Source organism: Corvus cornix, chromosome 1 (genome assembly GCF_000738735.6).
Source record: "Corvus cornix cornix isolate S_Up_H32 chromosome 1, ASM73873v5, whole genome shotgun sequence".
Taxonomy (NCBI): Eukaryota; Metazoa; Chordata; class Aves; order Passeriformes; family Corvidae; genus Corvus; species Corvus cornix.
Genome location: NC_046332.1, coordinates 6,309,847 through 6,335,996, shown reverse-complemented (window position 1 = coordinate 6,335,996; position 26,150 = coordinate 6,309,847). Strand labels below are relative to the sequence as shown.

General features: G+C 37.3%; 1 protein-coding gene across 3 annotated transcripts in view; it reads left to right on the top strand.

Moving 5' to 3' along the window:
• Nucleotides 1-26,150, top strand: part of CADM2 (cell adhesion molecule 2) — a 588,594-nt gene that overhangs the window by 476,348 nt on the left and 86,096 nt on the right. For all 3 annotated transcript variants that reach the window (XM_039556023.1, XM_039556015.1, XM_039556007.1), the window contains 2 exons: nt 1,868-2,038; nt 21,309-21,399. In XM_039556023.1, coding sequence (XP_039411957.1) covers nt 1,868-2,038; nt 21,309-21,399 — 262 coding nt within the window. The remainder of the gene's footprint in view (nt 1-1,867; nt 2,039-21,308; nt 21,400-26,150) is intronic.

Sequence of the window (26,150 nt, the reverse complement as noted above, 5' to 3'; positions counted from 1 at the left end):
TTGCCATGAAGAAACATCTAAGAAAATACAGATGATAAGGAGGACAAGCTATTTCTGTTGGTGAGGATGTCAGCTGCTTATAGAAAAATATCACTGCCCTTTTTACAGAGATAGTTAACTCCAGGAGTTGAGCCCTCTCAAACAATAGATGCCTAGACAGAGGTTTCTAAACATCCATTTAGGAAATAAACTGCTTTTGTTTTTCTAAAGGATTAAGAATCCACAACCTCTTACTAAAATTAAAGTTGTGGATGTTTTCAGCAGTCTTCTGTCCCCCACCTGAAGTCAGTAAGCAAAGGGATGTGCACATTACTTATAAGCAGAATGTTACCTATATAGGTACTATTATTAAATTTGGAAACCTAACTCTGGGAACAAAATCGCATGTGTTTGCTTTAAATATTACTGAAGACATTTATTGTTTGATTATAATAACTTTGCTTTAGCTCTGGTCAATACTTCACTCACCTACTAATCCCTAAATATTAATAGTGACCATGTCAGAAATGGAAATCTTTTAAAGCTTAGCAGCAAACAGGCAGAAAAATTCTTGTATGCAAGAAATAATTATTTTTTAGGGAAAAATGGAAACTGTATAACTACATGGTGTCCTTGTCTGTCTGGAGACAATGATAAAGACCACCTCTCTGATGTCAGAGGTATTTTTAATCTAAAAAGATGTAGCTTAAGCCATTGAAGATTTGCTTTCTAAAATTGATATTTCATGGAAATTTTATTTAGGTCATTCCCTTCTCTAATGGGATTTAGTATAATTTATAAAACTGAAACCTCTCACTTTTTTTAGGACACAGAGGACATAAGAAATCTCAGTGTAATTTAATATATATGTTTAAGTATTTATAGATGTCTTTTCAAGCTTTCATTGCAATAAATCAATATAACAAGCTTACCATTTTCTGAAGTAAACTAAAATCAATAAGTATTTGAAGTAGTTGGGAACCAAGTAAAACAATTCTAAAGTTTGTGTGAGAAGATCTCATGTACCACTTAATACATTAAAACATTTTAACACAAATGCTCAGTCTTTCGGATCTTCATTTCTGATCTAGCATGTATGTCTTACAACAAAATGTTCTGAATGTAAACCTTAACCTTGAACTGAGATGATACTGCCTAAGTCTCCAATTTTTAACTGCATCTGCACAAAAGCACCAGGTCAATTTAGCACGATATAAAGCAGGGAGTGGAAGTTCTCTGTAGTAATTTTATTTCTGGTCATCTTGGGACTCATCTGTAGATTCCAGTAAATACTATGACGTGCTCTATTTACAGTTGTTTATTACCACTGATGGCTATACCTGGGTTTAGTTTTATTAGTTAATTAGCATAATTCTAACCAAACAAAAGAATAAGCAATGAAAAAGTAAGCACAGGATTAATCTGACTGCACGCACATGGCTTCAGTAATATCCATATACTGCATTACTTTGAAAGGTTATAAACATGAGCTTAGAAAATTTAATATTTAGTGACACTGTGAATATGTAAGGCAATGAGGGTGGGACAAGATCACTTTTTTTTTTCTCATGACCTGCAGAGAAAGTTTATGTCAAATATGGACCTAAACATTCAAGAGGTAATAATGAATAAAATTACTTTTTGAGTGCAGTATCATGGAACCAGTTTTAAAATTTTCTCTTTCAATATGTATCTCTTGTTCTGACAATGAGAGAAAATTGAGGAATAACTGCAGTCTAATTACTTTTATATTAAAGAGATCAATACAGATATGAAAGATCTGGGGTTTTTTCCAAGAACTGTGATAAAAGATTTAGCTCTGTAATGCTGGACTACTTTTTTCCAAAAAATATTGGAAAGATAACTAACTGTTTATTCTTTCTTTCAGATGTTAAATATATAAAAGAAGAAGATGCAAATCGCAAAACATTCACAGTCAGCAGCACGCTGGATTTCCTAGCAGATCGCAGTGATGATGGTGCAGTTGTAAGTTGCAGAGTAGATCATGAGTCCCTAAACTCTACACCTCAGATAGCAATGCAGGTTCTAGAAATACACTGTAAGTAATACATAAATGTTATAAATGCTTGCTTTTATAGTTTTGTTTTGTTTCAGAGTGTCTGTTGGAGGAAAATTCTGTGGTGTTGTGCAGATAGATAACATCTTTCTTTTAGCCAACTTCTGTGGTTTGTATTTGGTTGGTTGGTTGGGGGTTTTTGTGTTATTTTTACAGGAGTGACTCTAAAAAGTTTAAGGAAAGCTTTACCGTTGAGAGCACTGTGGGACTGAGTTCTTGGTTTTCTTTGAGAAGTAGTGGAGAGAAAATGCATTTGTAGTTTTTGTTTATCGTTGAAGCAATGTAGACGTGTTATTAAACATCGAGCATCTTAATTCACAGTTTTCTTTGAAAGTACCTAGAAACTTGAAACAAGGGTATAAATAAGCAAAGTTTGTAGCAGATTGCCTCAATAATGCTGAATCCTGTTAATGAAAGCCTAAAGTGTTGCTAATAGCACAAGCCCAGGGGGAAAAGCCCTTTAGAATTTATTTTGAAGCTTGATCTACATCAGATGTTAGTCTATATAATCCAAACTTCAATTGTACCTTCAATTTATCTTTGTATATTGGCTATTTTTTCTTTCAAATAGCATTTCTGGACACAATGTTTTCCATAGTGCAGTGTTTCAAAGTTGAACAGCTCTGCCTTTGTGTCTGTGTGCTTTACTATGAAGTCAGGTTGTCCTTTCAGTCAGTGCATTTTTGTCACTTACAAACTCTGAGAACACTTACTCAGAAGAACACCTTTTCACCATGAGCTGGCATTTTCATACTCACTTGTATTATATCCCCCATTTCTCAGGGTCCAGCTGTTTGGTTTTCTGGAGAATATCTGTACATCTCATTGCCTAGCTAGCAAAAACAGGCATCTGCAAAATGATGTCAGAGCAGGGAAAGGGAAGAGACCTTTCTAGACCAGGAGTGGTCAACCTGTGATAAACCAGACAAGGTTGTCCATGAAGCAGACAAGTGTTCAGTGACTGTGACCAGTTCCTGAGGAACCGAGTCAAGGGCTGCTGCCATATGTAACTTGTTTCTAAACATGGATAGCTTCTAAGATTTGTAGCATGTATAAAATGCAGGAATGGCAAAAGCACTCTGTGCATAGAAGCTGGCAATTTTGCTAAAAATACCATCTGCAAAAAAGTCTGAAAATGAAGAGAGTGTGGATTAGCATATGTGCTCAAAATGTTTCCTGAAACATTCTAGCTATCATTTTACTGAGGGAGATCAGGGAGGGCCTTTCTTCACCCAATGGTTATTAAACACCTCTCCTAATGTATTCAAATGCATCTGTGCTGGGGACATGAATCCTTAACAACTTTACTTCCTTTGCATTCTAAATTGCACAGTCATCAGCCATTGAACTTGCCCATGTCTTCACTTCCAAATTCTTTGCCCTTTCTTCAGTGCCTTGCTGAAGATGTTGGCACCACAGGAGATGAACCAAATTGAATGGAACAGTAGATAAAGAAATTGGGCAGCTACACAAGGTTTAAAGCAGCTGCAATGTAAAATGATTGAAGGTAAAGGGCTTTGGTTTGCATATGAGCATTATAAGGCAAAAAAGCCTTTTTGTGGCCTCTAATATATAAAAATTCCTGAATGTTTATTGTTTCCGTCCAATTTGCACCCTGGTAGTAAGACAGTCCCTTGCTAAATAGCAGTGAGGTGCATCTTCTCTCTCTTCTCTGGCCTCACTGACATTCTCTAATAAGGTCAGACTGCACTGGGCATTTACAGTACCAGTGTGCTTTATGTTACTGCCCCCTCAGACTGCCAGCTTATCAAAAGCTATAATGCACAAGTAATTGTTCTCTATCATTCCTGCTTGCTCCATTAATTTTCTACCAATCAATTTAACACTCTCCAGCACTGGCATAGAGTTGTTATACATGGACAGAGAAGTGATAAATGTGCCAAAAGAAGCTGAAGTTTAGGGTAGAAAGTGGAAGTACCATTTAAAGCTGTGGATAAAGGAGTATTCTATTATTGGGGACAAGAAAACTAAGAACAGTGGTTTTGTCCTTTACCTTGCCACCTACATTTCCATGGTCAACATACTCAGAAGTCTTAATGCTGGGCAAGTTTTGAAAGAAAACTTTATAAAAGGAGAAGATTCAAGGAACTGATTATTTCGTTCATCAGAGAGCCTTAAAGGAAAAAGTGGAGTAAAATGATTCACTAGAGCAATACCAAATACTCCAAATGGAGTACATGGCACTGGACCTGGGCTCCTTGATTTTATTCTCCTGGTGTTGCTCACCGTTGTTGTGGATGTTACTGCGGTCACTAGAAGCTGCTTTTTTTCCATCATCCCATAAGATTTCAAACAGGTTAGAGACATCCTATTTGTATTAACAAGAATCATGCTCACAGGATCCTGTGGAAGCTGATCCAGTGTATATCCTCAATGCCACCTTGCAGCAGGTCAAAAACAGTGCCGGCAAAATTGATGAATTATGGGACCTCACGGGACAAGTCAGGAGAATTTGTTCATCTGACATCCTGTAGGCTCCAAAACCACAACCAAGTTAGTCTGGCATTGCCACTTGTTCTTAATGTCCCAGAGATCTATCAGATGGGCAGACAACTGTCAGAGAATGATAAGCAGGTCTCTTAAAATGGTCAAACAGAACAGCATGGGTGAGCATCAGTTTAGCAGAGAATGAATATACAAAGGCGTGGCATCGCTCACTAGAGCTGCACTTGAGTTTTAAACTCCTTCCTAAAATCTGAAAAGTTTTATCTCTGCTTCATAGATGCTCCTCATGAGCTATCAGTGTATCATCACCAGTTAGAAGAAAAGGGAAATAAGAACTTTTCTAGGCATTTCTGCCCTGTATAATTATGCTTGAAAGTTGAAAAGCCTTTGTTTCAAGCAACTGGCCCCTGACAATGGACAAAACATTTGTGGCTCCATCACAGCAAACAAGCAAACTAACCAAAAAGCAAAGCAAAATCAAACAATAGAAGAGTAGGAGTTACAGGGTTGTGTTTGCATCCAGTGGACGATAGGTAGAGAAAAAGGAAAGCAAGGTAATGGAATGAAATGACAGGTTTTGATATATGCCTAGTGAAAGATAGAGTAAAATTATATCTGCCTTAGATACTGGGACTGTATGAAACAGATATTTGTAATTAGTCTGTGGAGAGATGGAGATAGAAGTGCTTATGAGTCCACACAGCTGCTTTTATCATCAGCTGTGGTAGGAAGTAAACTTAAAAAAGTGAAAGCCATCAGATAGAGAATATGTTTATTCCCTCATCTTCCCCTTACACAAATCTAATTTTTTATTAGTGTGACAGAGAAATCAAATAAGCTTTCCCAGTAGTACTACAGTGTATGAAATGAAGCTGAGGAATAAACTTCTACACTCAAAATATTTTTCTTTTCTTTCATTGCATATTTATGTGTATGTGATAGAAATAGTGTTTAGGTCCTTCTGCTGCTCTTTTCTTTCATTTCCTTCTCATAGTTCAGTCTGGTAGTTGAGATTACCTATCTGAGATTATTATTTTGGAGGAGACCATGATCAGTCCTTGTTTTCACAGGGCTTCACAGATTTATTTTGCAAACCTGAAATATTGAAATAATAGGGAAAAGCATAACATAGCCCCATTCCAGACTATGAGATAATTAGTTCCTCCAATCTTTTGATTTATTTGTCAGTAATTTATGTTATGTCTCACTTGTGCTTAATCCTATTCATCTGAATGTTGTGCTCTGTGCACTACAGAGCAGCCCAATTGCCCAAGTCTTTCTGCTCTGCTGAAAGGTTTGGCTGTAATTTAGTTTCTGCTTGGCCAGCAGAGGTTTGTGGTAGCATGACACCGCTTGCTGAGTTTATTTTTCCTCTGACCCTTACTGTCAATAGCAAACCTAAAATAGATTTGTATCCCCTCTGGCTTTGCTCTGAAGTTTGCTTGTCAGCCTAGCTGCCACTGATTATTAGGAAGTGCTTCTTGTAAGTGATAAGTACAAATCTCAAAGGGATATTTAATTTCATTGTTTACTTCTGTGTTCAGACTAAACAAAGAATGCATTCTTTGTTCCTGTATTAAAGAATCATGGGTACAGTGCTTCAATTTTGAAAGCTTCTCAGTATGATGTTTAAGAGATTGGCTAAGTCCTCATGCATGCATCTGAGAAGACATTTTGAGGGCATGTACAAATTGTAGTCCACATCTGGGAAGTCAGTGAATTCTTCTCCTCCCTCTTCAGTGTCGCAGACACATTGTGATTCCCAAAAGCAGCATCTTCACTTCCTCCCAGGTCTTATCTGAGCAGAAACCAGCCAGCATGTTGCTTTGTACTGAACAGAGTGCCATAAAATTACCTAGTGGTAATTGCCTTACCTTAGTGAAGATTCTCTGACTACAGTAAATTACCCAGCAGACCTCTGTAAAAATTAATTGCGTAAATCTACCCCAGAGGCTGCTTTTGAAGCCTTAAAGTGAAATCAAATCATTTGAACTTCAAACCTAATCATCGTGCTTCTAAAATGGCAGCTGCAATGTGATCCGTGCTAATGGACTCAGTGAGATTTTGCTCAAAAGCTGACCACACTCCCAAATGACAGCACTAATAAGCTAAATATGTGTTATGTAAAGAAGTGTCTAGAGAGGCAATTTTGAGTAAATTCTATATTGGCAGACCCAGATGTGCAGTGAATTGTCGGCCTGACAAATCTATAGCCGTCAGCTAACTTGTTTCCACTGGCTATTGCAACATGTTTGTGTGATAGGCAGCTTCTTCTTTTGTGGGCTCTTATTAGATTCTTTTGCAATGAACATCTGAACTTGACTTTAAAATTAGGCGGCTATTCCATGAGAATGTTGGAATCATTGTCCTGGAAATAAAGGTATTGATTTTGCATTAAGTAAACAAAGCCCTCAGAGTGCAGCGGGCTGCAGATGGGATCAGCTGCACGCTTGTGCAGCCGTGTAGAACACGGGGTGTCTGTGTGTCCTCGTGTGTCTGACACCACTGTGCCCCTCTCATTCCTGATGTACCAACAAACAGAGGCTTCTCTGATGACAAGAGGGGTCCAGAATTTCTGCTGGTGTAAGCAGAGTAATTTCATCAAATATCTATGTTCCCTGATGCTCACTAGGAGGGTTTAGCTCATTTTTTTTCTACTTGGCTGCTTTCAAGTCTTTGTTGGAACAGAGTTTCTAAAATACACATTCTGAACAAAAATTAACAAAAATATGTATGAATATGTAAGAATACATTAAATATAGTAGATATTGTACTACACTGTCATATAGCTCTACATGAAATAAGGCATTCTAAAAGAAGGCAAGAAAAGGATTGTGCATAGTTGGGTGCTAGACCCTGTGTTTGTGATGAAAGTCTAAAGGACTCAGAACTGCCCTTCAGAGCAATATACAGAGACAAAAAAAACCTGTCTTCCTTAAGTCTTAATGTTCAGTTCTAATGAATTAGTCACATGTTAAGTATGTTAGTGGCTCTTCAAGGTGTCTATCTCTACCCAGACTTGGTGACTTTTTGTAGCTCAGAAAGGGCAGATGCGTGCCCATGCAAGAGCACACAAAATGGGACACTTCTTAGCTATGATAAAATAGGAGGGAGGAGGAAAAATTTCCCTGCTGCCTAAATGTGGTCCTTCTGTACTGTAAATGAGTAAAATACGTGTCACACATTCATTTTCTTTAAGCTGTGTGGCCATTTGTCTTTTTGAAGCTGATTCTAATTTTCTTTTCATGTGCTCCTTTCTTGTTACTTACTTTAGTTATTTTCCCCAATTTTGTGCTTAAAAAACATTTCTGCTTTTGTACTCTGGCACATCTCCTTTTGTCATTTGCTTCAAAATTATTTAGTTTAATTATTATTATTTTATTTTTTTCACTTGTGGTATGTCTCCCGGAACTATCCCAGAGTTAAGTGGCACCCATGCTTCAAGAACAAGGGCACATCTCCCTTCTTTGGAAGTAGCTTTTGCTGTCTAGGCAGAGAATATGTTTTTCTGACGTGAAGAAAATACGAGAGTTAAAAGAAATTTCCTTCATTGATGCTGCTCTCTTTGGTTTCTGATCAGTCAACAGAGTTGTTGGTCATCCTCATTTGCTTGTGACCATTTTTTCATTACACTGTGTGACACCCCGACAGACACACTGGCTAGAAGTAAAGTCTAGTAACATTTGGTGTGATTACACACTGCCACAATCCTTATATGGACAATCTGGCAAGAGATGCATCCCCAGAGTCAGAAAATGTTTTGATAACTGAGATAATAAGGTGTAATAACAGAGTCTTCCAATTTTCCTTTGAATTTTTTTTTTTTTTAACAGGGCCCCAAAACACTAGGGCAGCTCAAACAAATACCCTGTATGTTGAGTCAGGAGTGAAAATAGTTGCAATTCTTGTGAGAATTGAAACTTGTTTTGATGTTTCCATGAGAGAAAATTTCTGTGTAATGATAACTTCAATCAGTGAGTTTAACCACACAATTCTCCTGTAACTTCTGATGCAGTGAAAAGACCTGAATTTTCCAGGGGCATAATTCCCTAGGGTCACAAAAGAAAGAACTCACCTGAGATTTGCACATTCAGGGCTTTGCATTCTCTATTCCAAGCTAGCATGATTTGGTCTCTTGCTATAACCATTTCATCTTGGTATAATTTGAGTGGTTTGGAACTGTGAGAGATACCTCAGAGACCTCTGGAGCTTGTGGAAGGAGGCCAGTATCAAGCTTGGTCTTATTGATTAAAACCACCTTTTATTCCATCTTAAGAAGCGAGAAGGGGCTGCATTTTCTGTCTGATGTGTAGAGAGGACCATGGTCTCTCACAAAGCCTCCACCTGTGATCACAGAAAATCTCTGTAAGCCTAAACAAGCAGGGATGTCCTTCACTTCAGTGAAAACCTGTGAGCTGTTCAGATCCTATAGAAGCTCATGAGGAAAACCTGGATGTTTCTTAAATGGCTCCCTGAGTCTGAAAGGGAGGCACCGTCTCTTCAACCGATGCTCCCATCCTGTAGAGATCAACTCTCTGAGCAGTGTTCCTGCTTTTCTCTTTCATTGAAGATGTTCTGCTGGATTGCTGTGACCTTGAGGACAGAATTTCAATGTCCTCCAGTTGTCTCCCTCTTATATAAGCTTATCCCTTATACACATTCAGGTTCCCAACCAAGAATCACCCATGTTGTGGTACTCAACCAACCCAAACAGGTTTGCGTTTTGTTTTGCTTTTTATTCCCGAATTCACCCTATGAATGCTAATATGGAGAATAAATATATCCCAATGTTACTACAATACTTTGAGGACCAGCTTGCCATTCTATCTCCCTTAAAGGAGGGATGTTTCTATACTTACCAGTGTAAGATGCAGCTAAAAAGAGTAATAATAAGAATGCAATTTAAAGGCTACAGTTTCAGTACTGTGCATCTCTTCATATTGAATGAAAATTAAGCAAAAAGTTAATTACATAGCTCAATAATTATGTAAGCACTGTGCTAATTAGTACAGTTATATTTTTTAAGCTTTTCATATTGGCAAATGCTTGAAACAAATGAAACTTAAAGGATAGTTACTGTAAACAGTAGAGGATGTTATCTGTGAACAGGAAAGTTCACTGCCACAATTTGCATGTTTAAATGAGATCAATTAGGTTAATGATGGATGAAAATAAGAAATCCATTATTTAAATGCAAAATAATTCAGAAACTTCTAAGTCCGTTTACTGCCAAACTTTCAAAGGGGATGTCCAGTTCAAAGGGTTAATGTACAATCCTGACCTTTACCATCTGGAGGTTTATGTTCAAATATGGTTTACAAGTGAAATATAATCTAATATAATTTATTTTGCTGTAAAATCTTATGGAGAAAATCCACAGGGTGGCTTGTCTACTCTGCATAAAAACTTAGAAATCTGGTGTGGGCACCTTATTCCATGTGGTTGTTGTGTGATTAAGAAAGGGCTCCAGAAGGTTTCAAAGGAAGTTTGGGAGGGAAGGAATATTTTAATAATATTAAAAGTAGAACATTCAGGAAATAAAAGATAGATAGTTCCATTTCAGAGGAGTAAGCCTTCAGGCATAGGAGAGAGGAAACGTGTGATAAAAGGAATGAAAAGACAGAGGGCATGGCTGTGCTGGAACAGGAGCACAGTGAGGTTATCCCTGAATCTGTTCCAAGATGGTCCAGTTGCAGTGTCCTCAGGACTGGCTGACTGATTTTCGAAGCTCCTAATCTAACCAGCTATCAATCACTATAAAATGATTTAAAAAAAAAAAATCTGTATTGTATTGGATAAGACTGAAAATTACAGAATCTGTGATAATTCACAGCCCAGGTTTCCACTCTGGTCACCCTCAGCCTAATGAGACAGTGCTGTTTCAGGACTCCTCTACAGAACAGTTGTGGGGGCTGTTTATTTCCAAGAGTAAAGACTAGCAAGCAGGTGAGACAGTTAGGAGGAAAACATAAAAACATATGTAGAGACCATTACCAGAACCCCCCAAGGAAGAGAAATTTGCTCTCCATAAGGATGGGGTGTATATTATTCAAGAAGCAAGCCAAATTTTCATTTCCTGATGCTACTGCTTAGTTATTTTTATATAGACTAAACTTTAGTTTACATAAACTAAACTATCTGATAGGAATGTCAGAGAAAGGACTGAAGGGGTGTTTGGGAATGCTGAGCATCCAGAGCTCTTATTTAACTCCTTCAACAGTTTTGGATGTGCTACAGTTCTTAAGTCATAGTCAAGTAAATTTAAGTCAGACACAACAGTACAATGAAGGCTTTAAACAAAAGAATCTGAGAAAGCAGAAGTTACATGGAAAGGTCATGTGCTGCCTCAAAGTTTGGCATTTCTTTATAACATGGCTTAGGCAGAAGACTTTTCTTTGTCTTTTTTTTTTACTTCTCTTAACAGAAGAAGTGAGATAAAAACATAAATAAGCTGGAGAGAGCACAGTGTAAGGCAACGGAGGTACTAAATGGAACAGATTGTTTACTCTGAAGAAGTGGCATGACAAAAATAATTAAACAAGATGTAAGTTGTAAAACTAAGCTTCATTGCTTGCATTCACCGGAGAAAACAGAACTGATTTGCAAAGAAAATATTGTTTCTACAGTATCATTCATGTGTATATGGGACTTAATGCATAATTCAAAAACCAGTGACCCATTCTGTAGAGCCATGTAAAGGGGAGTAGCTGTTATGTGGTGCTGTCTCCATGGAGTGGCACACACTCAGAACTGGGGTGACGGTGCCACTTCTGTCCTCCACTTAATTCAACAGGGGCTACTGATGTGCGCACGTTTATCTCTGCCTGTTTTAAGGCCAAGCACAAAGTAGGTAAGAATGATAAATGAGCACATTATGTGACAAAGGAAGGTTGTAAGCATTTGAAATGGAGCAGGGGGGAGCTGTGGAGCTTTGGTGTTGTACCTGCAGCTTCTCTTTCACCTTCCCAAAACCCAAAGCTCCCTGTTGTGTACTACAACATTTTACTTTATTTTGTTGTAGTAATAGTGGTGGAGGAGCCTGGCATGACCAGCAGGTGAGGTGCTGAAACAAGTACAATGAATATCTTTAACAAAGTACCACATAATCAATGTTCACAGAATTAGTAACCTAAATGGTTTCCTGCGAGGTTGGTGCTCGAATTCAGGCACTCACCTACTATGAGTGTCAGGAGGGAATATTTGACTTGTCAGTCTTTCTTTTCCCCCACACTGGCATCCAGCTTCTTGTTTTCCGTCCAGGAGAGTGCTTTTACACTCTCCTGTTACAAGCTGTTACTACTCTTTCCTACAACAAACATAGTTTTAAAAAAAATTAAACCAGATGAGATTTAGATTGATGACACAATAGTCATCAAAGAATCTCAGATAACAAAGGGACCATATGCTGTTCCTGGTCCTGCTTGACTGTAAAGCAGTTTTAAAGGAGCGTAAAAAGAAGACATTGGAATATCCATGTGAATATGGTACCAAGTATTCACTTCTATCAAACCTAAGTATTTAAGTACTATCATAAAGCTAAATTTCAGTACTATCATAAAGCTTAATTTCACAGTGTTGTTGAATACTTTTATTGAAATGAAACATCATTGCCGTGGCACAATCACTTGAACTAGATTGACTCAGACACAAATATTACTAATTAAATAAATTTTCAGATACATAATATTGATTTTTTTTCATCCATTTAAGCAATGAGTTATTCATTCTATTCTGAAGCAGAGCATCAAACTTACTGTATCTCCCAGGCTACTTGGGTGAAGTTACCAAGGCAGACTTGTTCCTAAGTGCTTATTCAAGCCAATAGTGCACAGACAGAAGCCATGCTGCTTGCCATTTACAAAATAAGCCAAATTTGGGGGAATGCCGATTCACAGCTGTAGGATGCACAGCTGGTAAGTGTAAAAGCTATTAAAAATGGTGAGCACTTGCACAGAGCTGATTAAAATGCTCCTCTCTCTTCTTTCACATCTCATTTGGGGTATCCAACTTGATGTTTATTTTTGTGCGTACTGGAGTGGTTTGTCCTTGGAATTTACTTTTAACGTCCCTTTTTTCCTAAGCTTATTTGCTTACATTTTTTAGAAACAGAAATAAAATTATGTAGGAATACAGAATTTTCAATGAGCTTTGTAATTGCTATCCATGTATGAAAATTATGATCTCATGTTTCCAAAGGGAAAAAAAAAGTTCCTGAAACTGTCCTATGCTTACTCCAGTGCTAATTAATCTAGAAAGTAGATACATCATCATTTTCAGAGGTATCTGCTTATTTTATCTATGCATCTGGAAATGATGGAAAGATTCCAAGGAAATAAGAGAGAGAAAAAGCGCGATGAAAAATGTAGAAGGCTGTGACATAAATAGATTTCACAAACATGCATTTTGAAAAATCAGACAAAAATGGGTAGAAAATAAATGAATTAGTCTCTCAGGAAAAACTTTTAAAATCTTATCATCTGGCAGCCATTTATTACCAGGTAGCAATAATCTTTTATTATCAGACTGTTAGATTTTTATAACATTTTTTAAAATGATAGCACCAGAACTGTTGTTGTTCACTGCCACAATAAAATATCTGAGAAATTTATGGAAGCTTTTCAATATTCAGAAGGTTTGTGGTCATAAAATAAAACCATGAAGTAAAGACATGCTGTTGGTAGCTCATAATTTAGCTAAACCTGTAAGAAGAAAAATGTGTCGTAATGAACCAGTTATAGCAATTTGCACTGGTACAAAGAGGAAACGGTGGTTTCTGTTCAGAAAAAAAAAAAAAATACAAAACAAGGTAAATATATTAATTTAAAATGGCAGAGTAAATCTGAGTATTATAGATCCAGGCAGAAGGTGCTGCTGCAAAAGATTAAGTGATTAATTCAGAACTTGGAGTAGTCTGGAAACAGTCAGTGGGTAATGGGAGGAAGGTGGGGGTTATCTTTTTCCTTGCCAGATGATCTGGCAGCCATGACATGGATGTTACACCATAGAAAAGGTCTGTGTATTTTATCTGGGCTGCCCGGAGCTCAGCTGAGTGTGTTCTAAACTGGCAAGTAATTAATAAGACACGTTCCCTGTGTTGCTTGGGGTCCAGGAAGGTAAAACCTGGCATCCATGGGATGCTCACTGATCACTGTGGGAAGAAGTGCTCTGTCACACAAGCACAGCTCTCTTCCTGAATGGATCCTTTATCATATTCCACGCTGTTGGATCCCATCCCCAGCTAGGTTGTTAAACAAAGCTTTTTCTTACTAGCAGTACTTTTAAGGCTTTTAAAGTCATTGAGTATAGGAGAAAACTTCTAGTGACAAAAGGTAATTAAAACCATCTACTCATCATCCTCAAAGATTAAATAAGGAGGTAGTATCAGTGCTTTTAAAAGGAGGATTTTAAGTCACACTTGTAGCACATCCTGATGTACTGTGAGCACTTGCTTCCTCTGACAAACCCAGCTAGTGAAGTGTTTGCCCCTCCCTGGATCTTTCCCGTGCCTTTCCTTTTGCTATTAACATAATTTGCACTCAAACAGCAAGTCCAGCAAGGATCACAGGTTTCATTACAACAAACTCAGCTTCTTGGTGCAGCTGGAGAGGTGTTCATGACATTAACTACAGAGAGAGAATCACCTTCAAAGAAAACATGCATCAGAATCAAAGTGTTCCAGCGGAGGCCTCGGGTCAAACGATGTTAATGAGCTGCTTTCAATTATTTATGACACAATTAGGGACAGGATTGTGTTTGCCCTGGTTTTGAGATAGGCACCTGACAATTTGGCTGCATGGAAACTAATCTGTTAGGAGGGCCTTGTTTTGGAGGTTTAACGTACTTGTTGTAATGATATTGTGTAGAGATGTACATTTTTGTTCATGACATGCTGATGACCATTTGTTTGACCAGCTGTGCCTCCTTTTTTTCTACCATTCTCATGATATTTAGCTCTTTTTACTAGTTTGAACTTGCAAGACTAAGTAGGGCATTAAAAGAAAAAAAAAGAAAGGAAAGAAGTACAGAATCCCTCGTGTTTTAAGAAAAAGAGATTTGGACAACATATGTCACACTGATGTGTGCCATGCATGCAGGAAAGAACCTGACCAATGGATTTTTCTTTTTGGTCCCTGAAGACTCACAAACTAAAATAATTCAAGAGATTAATCTTTCTCTATGCACCTCGTATATATTGAACATTATATGTTACTGTCACCAACTGTGACATTTTTTTCTGTGCCAGGTCTTTTAATATTCTACAGACCAGAAAAAAATGCTTTCTTCGGTGAAAGAAAAACAGAGGAAGTCAAGAGAAATGTGAATTCTTCTTGATACTATTACCCATTTCCTTAAAATTATGTGAACCAACCTACCCAAAAGTAAAAGTTGAGACCAGTACTACTTTATGAACTGATTATTGCTCAAACAGTAAAAAACCTTTATTTTAAAATATTAATTATTGGACTGCTTTGATCATGACAAAATCATGCTAGCCATGTACAAAGAGAAGATCCAAACATTTGGCAAAATTACTGTATAGCATGCAAAACCTAAATAGATAATACTACAGGAGATTTTAATTGAAATGTGGTAGAACCCATGTCTTCTGTGATGCCATTTTACTTTGGGAAGTAGGAATTACAGACTTCATGCAATAAACAAGTTCAAAAACCCAAAGACTTCAAGGGACACTGCACTTTATATGAAATAATACTGTGGAAACACAACTGCCCTAGCTGATTATATATTTGTTACCAGTTTGGACAAGGCTTTATTAAATTTGTGTTGGTATTAGTAAAATATCTAAGATCTGCTTATGGCATTGTATTTACATTTATTGATTTTATTTTAAAAAAAGAAATTAAACATTAAAAGAGATTGCCATCTTTGACAAGTAAGAAGGCTACTCTAGGCCACAAGCTCAAAAAGCCCTTTAAAAAATATTTAAGAAAAATTTTTGCATGTAAAGCCCAAGTATGGATGTACCAAAACCATTTGATGCTAAGTATTGACACATTCCTAGGAAATGGGTGGGGATTATTAAACTTTTTGAGTTTTTATTTTTGTGAATATCCTAATCTGGCTCTAGAAAACTTTCCTAAATGTAAGATGAAAGGTATACTTCATGTTATGTTGGCACTGAATGTAAATAGAAACAATTTACAGAGTACCGAATTGCTTGAGGAATTCTAACTCATGATGTGCATTGGGCTAAGAATTTTCTAATACCTGGGGTTTTTTTTAGCATGTCAGAATGTCCTGGTTTATCCAAACTAGGAAATAGGTAAGAAAAAAAGCCTTTTCAAATTCAAAGTGAAATTTTAGCTCAAAATCTGGCTGGAAGGGAGGCCTTAGCATTCGTGGCTGACCTCTGGTATTGCAGGGGAGGTTCTTGCACTCTGAACCACACCAGACCTTAATCCATGAACTCCAAAGGATTGAATGTTCAAGTCTCTGAATTACTGTCAAATAAGTATTTTGCTAGATCTGCTGAACATGGTGTGAATACCTCAGTACTCAGTGGAATAAGTAACCTCTTTTTCTCATCAATCACTGCATGGGGTCTAATAACTAATCCTGATGGATTGATTACCACTTCTCACAAAGATAAAATTACATCTAAGTGAGGGAGTGTAGAAGTGGCTTCCTAAGACTTGGAGGTAGAGCAGGCCTCTAAAATGTAGAATGTTGAAGTACAGGACCCATCTTTGGGGATTAGTGACACTATCTCTGTAAGTGAAAAAAAGGAGTGACCTTCTTCTGTTCTGCTTTCTGAATCTTCAGCCACACTGGAAGATATTTGGGGTGCTAAGTTTAAATTTTGTAGTAAGTTATGGCATTTATTTATTTTTTTAAAATCTGTAATTCAGCAGAAAACTTGCAAGTTAGGAGCCCTGACTTGGATCTGTACATCTGATACAATATTCCTATGTAGATTTCTGCAGAGGAGAACCACTCAGACTTTCTCTGTTAATCCTCCTTTCACTGGAAGGCCAATGAAGGCTTTGAGCAACAGAGAGATTTACCTTTTAACAAAATGTGTAGAGAAATCTAGTTGCAAGAAGTTTATACTGCAGCTAAACTAACACATATCTCAAAATTACCTGGAGAAAAGTCTGCTGCATGGTTCTTTGCATAGGTGCATTTTCAGCACTCTTTGAGTTCTAATGACTATGAAATCATGAATATTCCTACTCCTGAATAGTCTACTGCTTCCAATCATTGTTTCTTAAAGTGTCAATGAAATATATGTACTCCACCCACCCTGACATCTGCCGAAGAAGAAAGGTGGTCTTATTTTCTGTTTCTAGGATTGTAATTATTGGCTGAAGATGATTACATTAGGGAAGGTTTACTTGATAAAATAGCGTGTTCCAGTGATGACATCATCATAATGCTACCCCTTTGTCTCACAAAATGATTTTTCGTGTGCTTATTTCTACACACCTGTTGCTGATTAATGCCCTAGGATGCAAAGGGTTACACTTTGATTTCGTGACTCAACCAGCAGCTGTGAGTTCCATGAAAGGTTTTGCACGCTAAGGATTGATGGGACCAAGGACTTCTGAAGATACATGTGAAAAATAGGCTAAATTATGCTTTTACTATCTTGGCACTAAGAAGAAACTAGTAGAGATCAATTGTCTGGTTCTGTTGTTGGCCTCTTTCACGATCTTAGCAAATTTGTAAAGTTTTATGAATTCAGTTTTCCATTTTTACACTGTGTTTGTTGAGGGTTTGCACATGAAGTATGACATAACTTTTCATGGGGGAGTCTTCCAGCAGCTTTCATGGGATTGCTTTATATGAGTAAATTTATGTGAAGGAATTTAATCCTGCATGTAACCTTATAAAGGCTTGGTGATAAAATAATGTAAATACATACTGAAGTCTATTTGACTTCAAGTGATATAAAAACAACAAGTGCATTCTGAAAGCAAACACACAAACCTTTAAGCATAGAAGATCTGATTAAGAGCAAAGGTCTAGTGACTGATAAGAACCACCTTTATTTTGAAAATAGCTGCAAAGAGATTAAATCAATCAGTAATGCAGTTCTGCAGGGTATGAATGTTGCCATTAGTTTCTGCTAAAAGAACAGCAGAAGTCAAGCACTGAAGTGTTTAATTTCTTCGTGCATCAGGTAACATTTTTTACCAGTGTAAGCTGGTATCAATTTTCCCCATATGTTTACTGATTTCGTGTGTGGCTGAAGATGACGTAGCCTGATCAAAAAGCAATAAATCTTCCCAAAGCTTTGAAATGGGTTTCCTGCTCTTGTGAGATGAGATGAACCCAAATCCTGGAAAGATGGATGAAGCAGAATCACTCAGTGGAACTTTTGCCTTTGGTCCACTGAATCACGAAGGGTTATATAAAAAAAGCCCCATGCCATAATTCTTACCTGAAGCTGGTATGTCCAGAAACAAAGGAGCAGATTCTATGCTCGTAGAGGGTAGAAGATGTGTAAAGACATGTTTGAATCTCAGTTCAGATTGGTGGTAGCAATCAATTGCAACTCATAAGTACCTCATTACTCAAGCTAAAGACTGGAGGGTCGTAGAAGCTCTCACTGTTGGAAATGGATGTAACTTAAAAAGTCACTGGGTGCTGAAAGCAAAGTGTTTTACTGAGAAGACTTGCTGTGGTGCTTACACTCTCATAAACCACTGGGGTTTTTTATAGAATTGGACTTTTCCTAAGTTTATTATTTTTGGAATACTTATCTCCTCCGTAATATTCTTAGAACTCAGGATAAGGACATATTTGTAGGTATTGTAAAGAAGCCGTAGTTGCCACTCCCTTGTTCACATGAATTCTGCTTTGAATATTGATCCATGGTATTTTATTGTCATGAACTTTCTGGGCCAAACACTAAAAAAAAAATGCAAATTATTGAAGTTCTGATAAGTTCAACTGTTACAAGTTGGTATATTTCTACTGACTTTAGAGGAGGAGAAGATCTGACCCACATTAAAACCCTTGACTCTACTGCTTTTGTTTGTTTTGGTTGTAAAAGGAGAGGGTTTTTTGAACACATCTACATTACTTATAACAAGCTGATGAGCATAACTGAAAAGAAATCAACCTCTTACTGCATTACAATTCTGGATTTTCTTTCTTTAGGCTGCTTCGTAGTGTTGGTGTTTGCTGGAGATCAGGTGCTGTTCCAGTTGTTATGATTAATACTTTTAAGTGTGACAGGTCAGAGCTCAAAGTATTGATAGAGTACATTTATACTCTTCAAATTCTTCTTAAATGAATTGTCATAGCAGGAGGTAGTATTTTGTAATAGCATTTTGTGTTCTGGAAAAGTATCAGTCAGCAGGGTTTTATAATCTTTGTTAAAATAAGATACTTAGGTTAGTTCTGATTCAATTCAATTATTCTGAAGATTTCTTCTCATTTAAAGTATTGATGTGAATGTGAAAATAGGGGGCAGGTTTATCTTAAAAGTTTTCCCTTTTTAAGTGTACACTTTAATTCTGGAGAGAAATTAAGCATGGCCTTAAAAAAAAAAAAAATGGAAACAGTAATACTGAGAATAAAGCACTCAAAATAGAATATCTAGTTTTTGCAAAAGAGCCATTAATAAAATGCAAAAATTTTCCATTGTTAACTTCCCTAAAAATTATATATTGAATTAAACCCTGTGTTTCCTGCTTTAGAGAAACAAGTAGTTACTGTTTAAGTCAACTAGCAGGGAAAACCACTAGGGAATATATTTCCTACACTACTTTGTTGTGCCTTAGGGAGTGAAACATAAATATAAGACCTTTCTTATTCTGTGTTAGTAAGCTCTGTTTAGAAGTGCATGGAGAACAGAGGGCTGTCTGGTGTATTAAAGTACAAATGGGAACCTCAAGTTGGGGAAAAGAGCACTGCATTGATCCATGCAAGTGAAAGCATAATTGTCTGGAATCCTGTCTTCAATTTTATGTGGGTCATTTACAATATTGCATAAAATGCTGATAATTTTTTTGAAATATTTAAGCCAGGAATAATAGCTAGATGGGCCTTTAATTTCTTCCTTCACTTGTGGCTGTCAGGATTACTTCCATCAAAGTTTTGCTCTTTTTCATATTTCTCTGGAAACCTCTTGATCTCATTGCATTAGTTGTCTCCCTCCCTCAGTTAAATTCTTCATGTATTCCTATCTGATACTAATTTGCTCCTCTGGTTCAATGTATAGTCAAGAGAGTAATTTATTCATCTTCAACAGCACCACTGAAATCACAGAAGCACTTGATGCCCTGATTTATTAAGGCACTTGAGGTCAGTGCCTTAAGCATGTGCTAAAAATGAAGCAAATGCCAGCCTGGCCTCCAAAGGATTAGTCACCTGCATAATGGTTTGCAGGGTCCTGAAAAATATGAACTTGTGGAGCAGATTTGCTACTGGTGTAAGGTTAGTGCAGCTGTTGTGGAAAGCTGAATGAGGCTGAAAATACTTCCAGTGGAATTACAGTGAGTCTGCACTAAGCCTGCCCCTCTTCTGTCTTGTGCCATGCTGTTACACTGTAAAAATAAAAATCAAAAGTTAGAAAGATATTTCCATCATTTTAATTGTTCAGATGTCGTTTAGTGTTCACCAGGACTATTGGCATCTCCATAAGAAACTATATTGTTACAGCATATCTTTTTTTCTTTTCTGTTTGATTTTATGGGGTCATACTGTCATGCTTTTCCACATTTGCTTAATAACAGAACATCTGTGGTGTCACCATTTAGGAAAACAGCAACTGCAAGTTGAATGAGACAAAACTTAGGTACCCTAGATTTGCAGGTTAAAGTGGTTTGTATTAGGAAACTATAGAGAAAGAAACTGTGGAGAAAATAGAAATTTTTCTTTTTAATCTGATCTTTTTTTTCACTATGACAATGAACTTTTTTTCCTTCCTTTTCCTAAGGAAAAGGAATGTGTTACATTCCTTTCTTTTTCATCTTTTTTTTTTTCCTTATAAAGGTGCCCCTCTAAGTCGTGTGTTGACTGAGAGTATATTGCCAGCTGGCAAAATTTTTTAAAAGTTAAAGATCTACTTCAAATTATCTATTCTGCATGAATTCACAGTAGCTATATTGTGTATCTTTTTGCAATTAAAGCTGTAAAACTAATCTCATCACACTGGACAGATTGCAGACTCTTCTGTAGTGCTTTCTGCAGATATTTGAAACATTCTCTTTGCAAATTCTGTTCAAGATTGTTCTGTTTTAGGGGCAGCTTTATTGCATTTCAGAACTAATATCCTGTAAAATGTCTGTAACAAGGTATTTTATCTGAAACCTATTGTAGCTTTCTTATTATGAGTTTCAAGCTTCTGCAACAACAAAAGGGCTCTTATTCAAATGTACACTATTGCATTCATTCCTCTAATAGCAGCATTCCATCAGATCAACCTAAAAATAGGCAAACAATTGCATGGAGTACTTTTTATTCATCCTTGATGTTTTTGGGTTTTTTTTATTTTGTTGCTAGATATCAGACTTTCAGATAGTCACATGGAGTATTTGTATCAAATACAGAAATAAAAAAGTTGTTTCCTCTGAGTATACACATGCTTTCTCTCTGTGTTTCCTAGGGATATAAAAAGTTACTGGTTTAGTTACATTGGTCATTTTTATTGCCTTCCTGAAGACAATGAAAATTGCACAAGGCTCTGTATGAAACGGTCTCCAAGTGTAAATTACATCTATGGTTTAGTCTGTTGTAAATAGAGAAGAATGTATTCTTAGATAATAAATCTTTTTTGTGTATATCAACAAGTTGTCTATTTTTTTCTTCCTAGATACACCTTTAGTTAAAATCATTTCTTCCAATTCATGGCCTGAAGAAGGACAATCTATAATTTTGACTTGTGAATCCAAAGGAAAACCAGTGTAAGTGATTTAACAAGTAATATGTTTTTTGTTATTTTACTTATTCTGCTGTGACTGCAATCCTCAGCTGCAGAAATCTGCTGGTTTTGTCTCCTCCTGGGGTGTAAAGTACTCTCTGGTATAGAATACCCCTTGAAGCCTGTCTTCATTAAGTGTCTTTAGAAGATTGGTCTTTTACATTGTCATCTATTTTAGTTTTCAGGAAGAATTCCAGCTGTGAGATTCTTTTTTTTTTTTTCCCCACAGTCAGCTATATCAACCTGAAAGGTGTGCAGGTTTAATCAGTCTCTGTTTACATCATTAAAGTGATGATAGAAAACATCTCCCGCAAATTTTCCTACCTCAACCAGCCTCAGAAAAAATACATTGAACCTTGGCTGCCGTTTACAGGGGAATTTGAAGTTTAATTACATGTGCAAGTTGGCAGCCTGTTTCTACCAGGATTTGGAAAGGTGTAGCCTGCTTTAATAATATAAATTGTTTTCCTTGGGAATTATCTTTGCTGTAAATATCTCTAAAGACAGATCTGCCAAGCTTAACTCTTGCACAGAATCTGCTACTTAAACAGACTTCATTCTTGAAAACAGGATCTTCCCAGAAGACTTGTTACATATTTACTCACGTATATAAATAATTGCTAATATTAAGTTACTATGAATCAAGTTTCTTAAATATTGACCTTCTGCTCAAAAGATCAATCTATAGTGTAGTGATGATACAAAGATTTAGGATGGTCTTGAAAATGGTAATGGAATAATATTTTGGATCTAGAAAAGGTGCAAATTGCATGACAAGAATCATGTCACTTAAGGATGAATTTTTCTCTGGTGTAACTTTAGTGACTTTATGGAATTGCTTTATTTAGGAGCCTGAAGTCAGATTTAGGTCAAATAAGGCATTTAAGTTCAAAATTTCTATTTTGAAAAACTCCTCTGTGTTATGCATGGCACAATTTAAATTCTGTAGGTACTTTTCTTTTTTATAGTATGTGCCTGCATCATTTTAAAGCAACTCCTCCATCCAGATCTTGGCTGGGCTGAGCAAGTGAGCACGTAGATCATGCTTCTGCTCTGCTTGAGACAAAAACACTGGAAATCCAACTAATTAGTCTGACCTGATGCTCAATGTAATTGGTCTTCTGTATACCTGTGTACTTCTGATGTCTTTGTGTTTCTGAGAAAAATACTTCAGTAGGTAACACAAAAATCCATTGTGAGCCATCTCTTGCTTCTATAATGTACCTGAAGGAGAAGGAATTATCCTTTTACCTCATATCCCTTGAGCATTCCCCTGGGTATGAGGATCTAGAATCTGTTTCCCCGTTATTTTCAAATTCTGCCAAAGATGTCCAAGTGCTTAATTTTAGGAAAGAGGTCAGTACTGATTGCCCTGAGTGCACCATTGGCTGAGTGATACTCAGCGTTTTCCCTGTCTCAGTGTTTTCCTCATGACTTAACAGGTGACAGCTACATGTGAAGTGCTCTCTTTGGCTTACAGACTTGAGGCATTCTAGCTCCTCGCTCACCAGTAGGATAAGGGAAAGAATCAGAGGAGTAAAAGTGAGGTGCCTTGACATACACAGTATTTTCTATTTGGTACACATAATATTATAGACATACTTTATACCATTAGGAGGCACTAGTTAGTAATTAAAACAGAGCTTTAATTAAGGTGTTTACTGATTTATTTTTTTATTTATTTTAAATAAAACACTTTTCTATCCTTAAAGGATGCAAGTGCAAGCCTTGCATGTGGTTTTGAAAGGGCGGCCAAAAAAAAAACCCTTCACATCACAAAATTAGCAAGACAGGACAGCTGTATGTGGTAGCCTTTGGGGCACAAATATTTTGCCGATAAATGCACTTCTAATTGTCCAGGCCACAGGAACTGCCAACATCAGCTGCTCTGTATTGCTTCATTAGGTCAGTCTTTCATGTCACAGGGCCAGTAATAAATAGGCATCCTCCTGGGAGCAGTTTGCAGTGGCTTAGCAGGAGAAACAGGAATGCCATGCTCCCAACCTGATTTGTGAGTACCCATGGCTTGGAGAGAGAGAGGAATTGGAAAGGTCCACAGAGCCCAGATATATCAGTGTCACAAGGCAAGTGATGAACTGGGGGCTTTGTGGAGAGCTCAGAGCCAGCCATGGTCCTTCACAGCTGTTTGCACACTATGGGTTAATTTCTATATACTTTATGTCACAGATACAACAGCCTCTCCTGAGTCACACCAGTAAATGAACTCGTACTTAGAGGTGCATTTCTCGTGCATCCCAGAGCAATTTTCACAAGCTTCAAAATGACATCTGAGATGAAAACTGAGAAAGAGTGAAGCCAGGCGGTGGCTGTGGTGATATTGATGATACTGATATCTGCTGCTGAGTAATTCTTTCCCAAAAGGGAAAAGCAGGATGAAGCTAAAGCTAGAATGTACTTACATCATCTTACAGCTCATCACCAAGCCCTTCCTGGAAGGGATTCTGTCCCTCAAACTGTGTGCCTCGCAGTTACCCAGATACTGTGTTTCCAATATACAACACAGTCCTGAGGAAAAGTCCTTCCTAACTTACAGCCCTGCAGCAGGAAATGGGAGGGAAGACTTGCTCAGACCAACATCTCTAGGAAATCAACCGCACTCTGCATCTCCTGCTGAACCAGCATCCTCCAGAGATATAGCAGAGGGACAAAGAACAACTGTACTAGGTGTTACATCTGGGTCCTGCTGAGGTTTCACAATTTAGGGTATAAGATTTCACTTGGCCAGTCATTAGCCATGACTTTGGACAGGAGAAAAAATGTCCTCAGACCCTTGGATGTGAGCAGCGTCAGTTGTCACAGTGTGTGAGATGGGCTGGGATTATCCCAGCCTCTGAGGTTTCCAGGTGCTATGGATGTCACCCCACATTTGTGGTCTTGGTACAGAGATCCCAGTGTTGCAACAGGGGTGCTGAGGGTGGGCTAAGGGGAAGAAGAGAAGTTGGGGGCATGGGAGAGGGGGTGGAGAGGAAGATGGAAATGTGATTCAGTGAGGCAGCATAAGAGGGTGTAAGACAGACTGCACTAATTCTGTAACTGTGCTGTTTTACCTCTCTGCTCATCACTGGGAGGATGAGGACAGCTCTGACTCCTGTCAGACCCTGTGCTTAGTTCTGTTACTCAGATGCAGCAGCTAAAAATGACCTTCTTTTGGGTAAGCACTATGTTGCTGCAGTGGAAATGTGATGATACCAATAAAAAGAGCAGGCCAGGCTTCCTGCCTGTTATGTGATGGTTTTGCAGAGGTGGGCCATGGGGATTTGATGATGTTCTGATCCAACTGTGTAGCTCTTCGGGCACCAGCTCTAAGAAAGAGCAAAAGGCTGGTGTTTGGACTATTGTATGAATAAATCTGTGACATTTTTAATTAACATTTGATGTGAAGGAAAAAAGGTAATGTATTCATCAGTTGACCACAGATAAATATGCCACACTATAGGAGTATACCCTATTATCTGTAATATTTTAAGGAAACCTGAGATATAGCATTTGTGAGGATTTTGTCCTGCTGATGAGTGCCCAGCTGGTGGAACAAATTTAAGAATTGTCTTTTGGAAAAATTTGAATAGGTGTATTTGTGTTAGCTTAGTCTTTCCTTTTACAGGACTCAGTCACTGGTTTCTTCACCCTAGTGACCATTTTGATAATATTGATGTCCAGGGTTGTTGTGGTTTGGGTTTTTTTTCTCCCAAGTGCAGGTAAAAATGTATTTAGCCATTTCTCTGCATAGCTTAGGTCAAGACAGTCTGTACTTGATGTCACTATTCAACAGCATTAATTTTTTGGAGGTACTGTTGTGTAGTTTCAGACCAAATTGAATCTCTTGTGTTTTCAATCCTTAGCACTATTTTGTCTTCCAGTGTTTTTGGCTGGATCCCTGGACAGTTGTCAGTCTGTAACATTTTAATCAATGAGCTTGCCTAATATGTCTGTAAGGTGTTGGTGAATCTTCTTAATTTATTTATTCTTTTAGAGTAATATAGTTTTACCTAAACTTTGTTTATTTTCCAAAGAAGGAAATGTACTTAAACTTCAGAAATCATAGGCATCCTTTTTATGCAATGTCTAGACTTTTCTGAAGTCGTACTGCCTGACAGTATTTTGAGTATTTTAAAATAAATATGAGATAGCTGTGATAAATCTAAAAAGTAAAGAACAAAATGATAATTTACAGTCATCTGTGCTTACAAAAATTTTTAAAAGCCAGTGTTTTCTTATTGCAAGCTGTAACTTCTGTACACTGTTGTGTCTTAACTATATAGTCTAGTGCCCCAAAAGTAAATTCAAAAACTGACCCATAATGAAAGAAAGGTTCAATATTTAATATCCTTAGTCAGTAATCTCATCAAAGCATGCATGAAATATGTGAGTTTTTTTAAGTCAGTGTCATTTCAGGAGAAAAGACGTCAAAATGTAATGGAATAATTAGGGCACAGGAAACAAAGAGAGAGTTAGCTGTCTCCTGTGTGCTTTAGAGAAATGCCTTTCCATTCCATGCAGCTCAGGGGAATCATAGTACAGTTGGTTGACTAATGTAAAGTGAATATTTGGCCTTGTTTGGGATAATAGGGAAGATTTTTATTTCAGAAAACTCACCTAGTATCACATTATTCGTGAGCTCATGAAAGTTATAGAGAAAAGCACAATCAATAACAAACACTAATATATACAGAGTAGTATAAAGTATGGACAAAAACATGTTTTAATGTAAGAAAA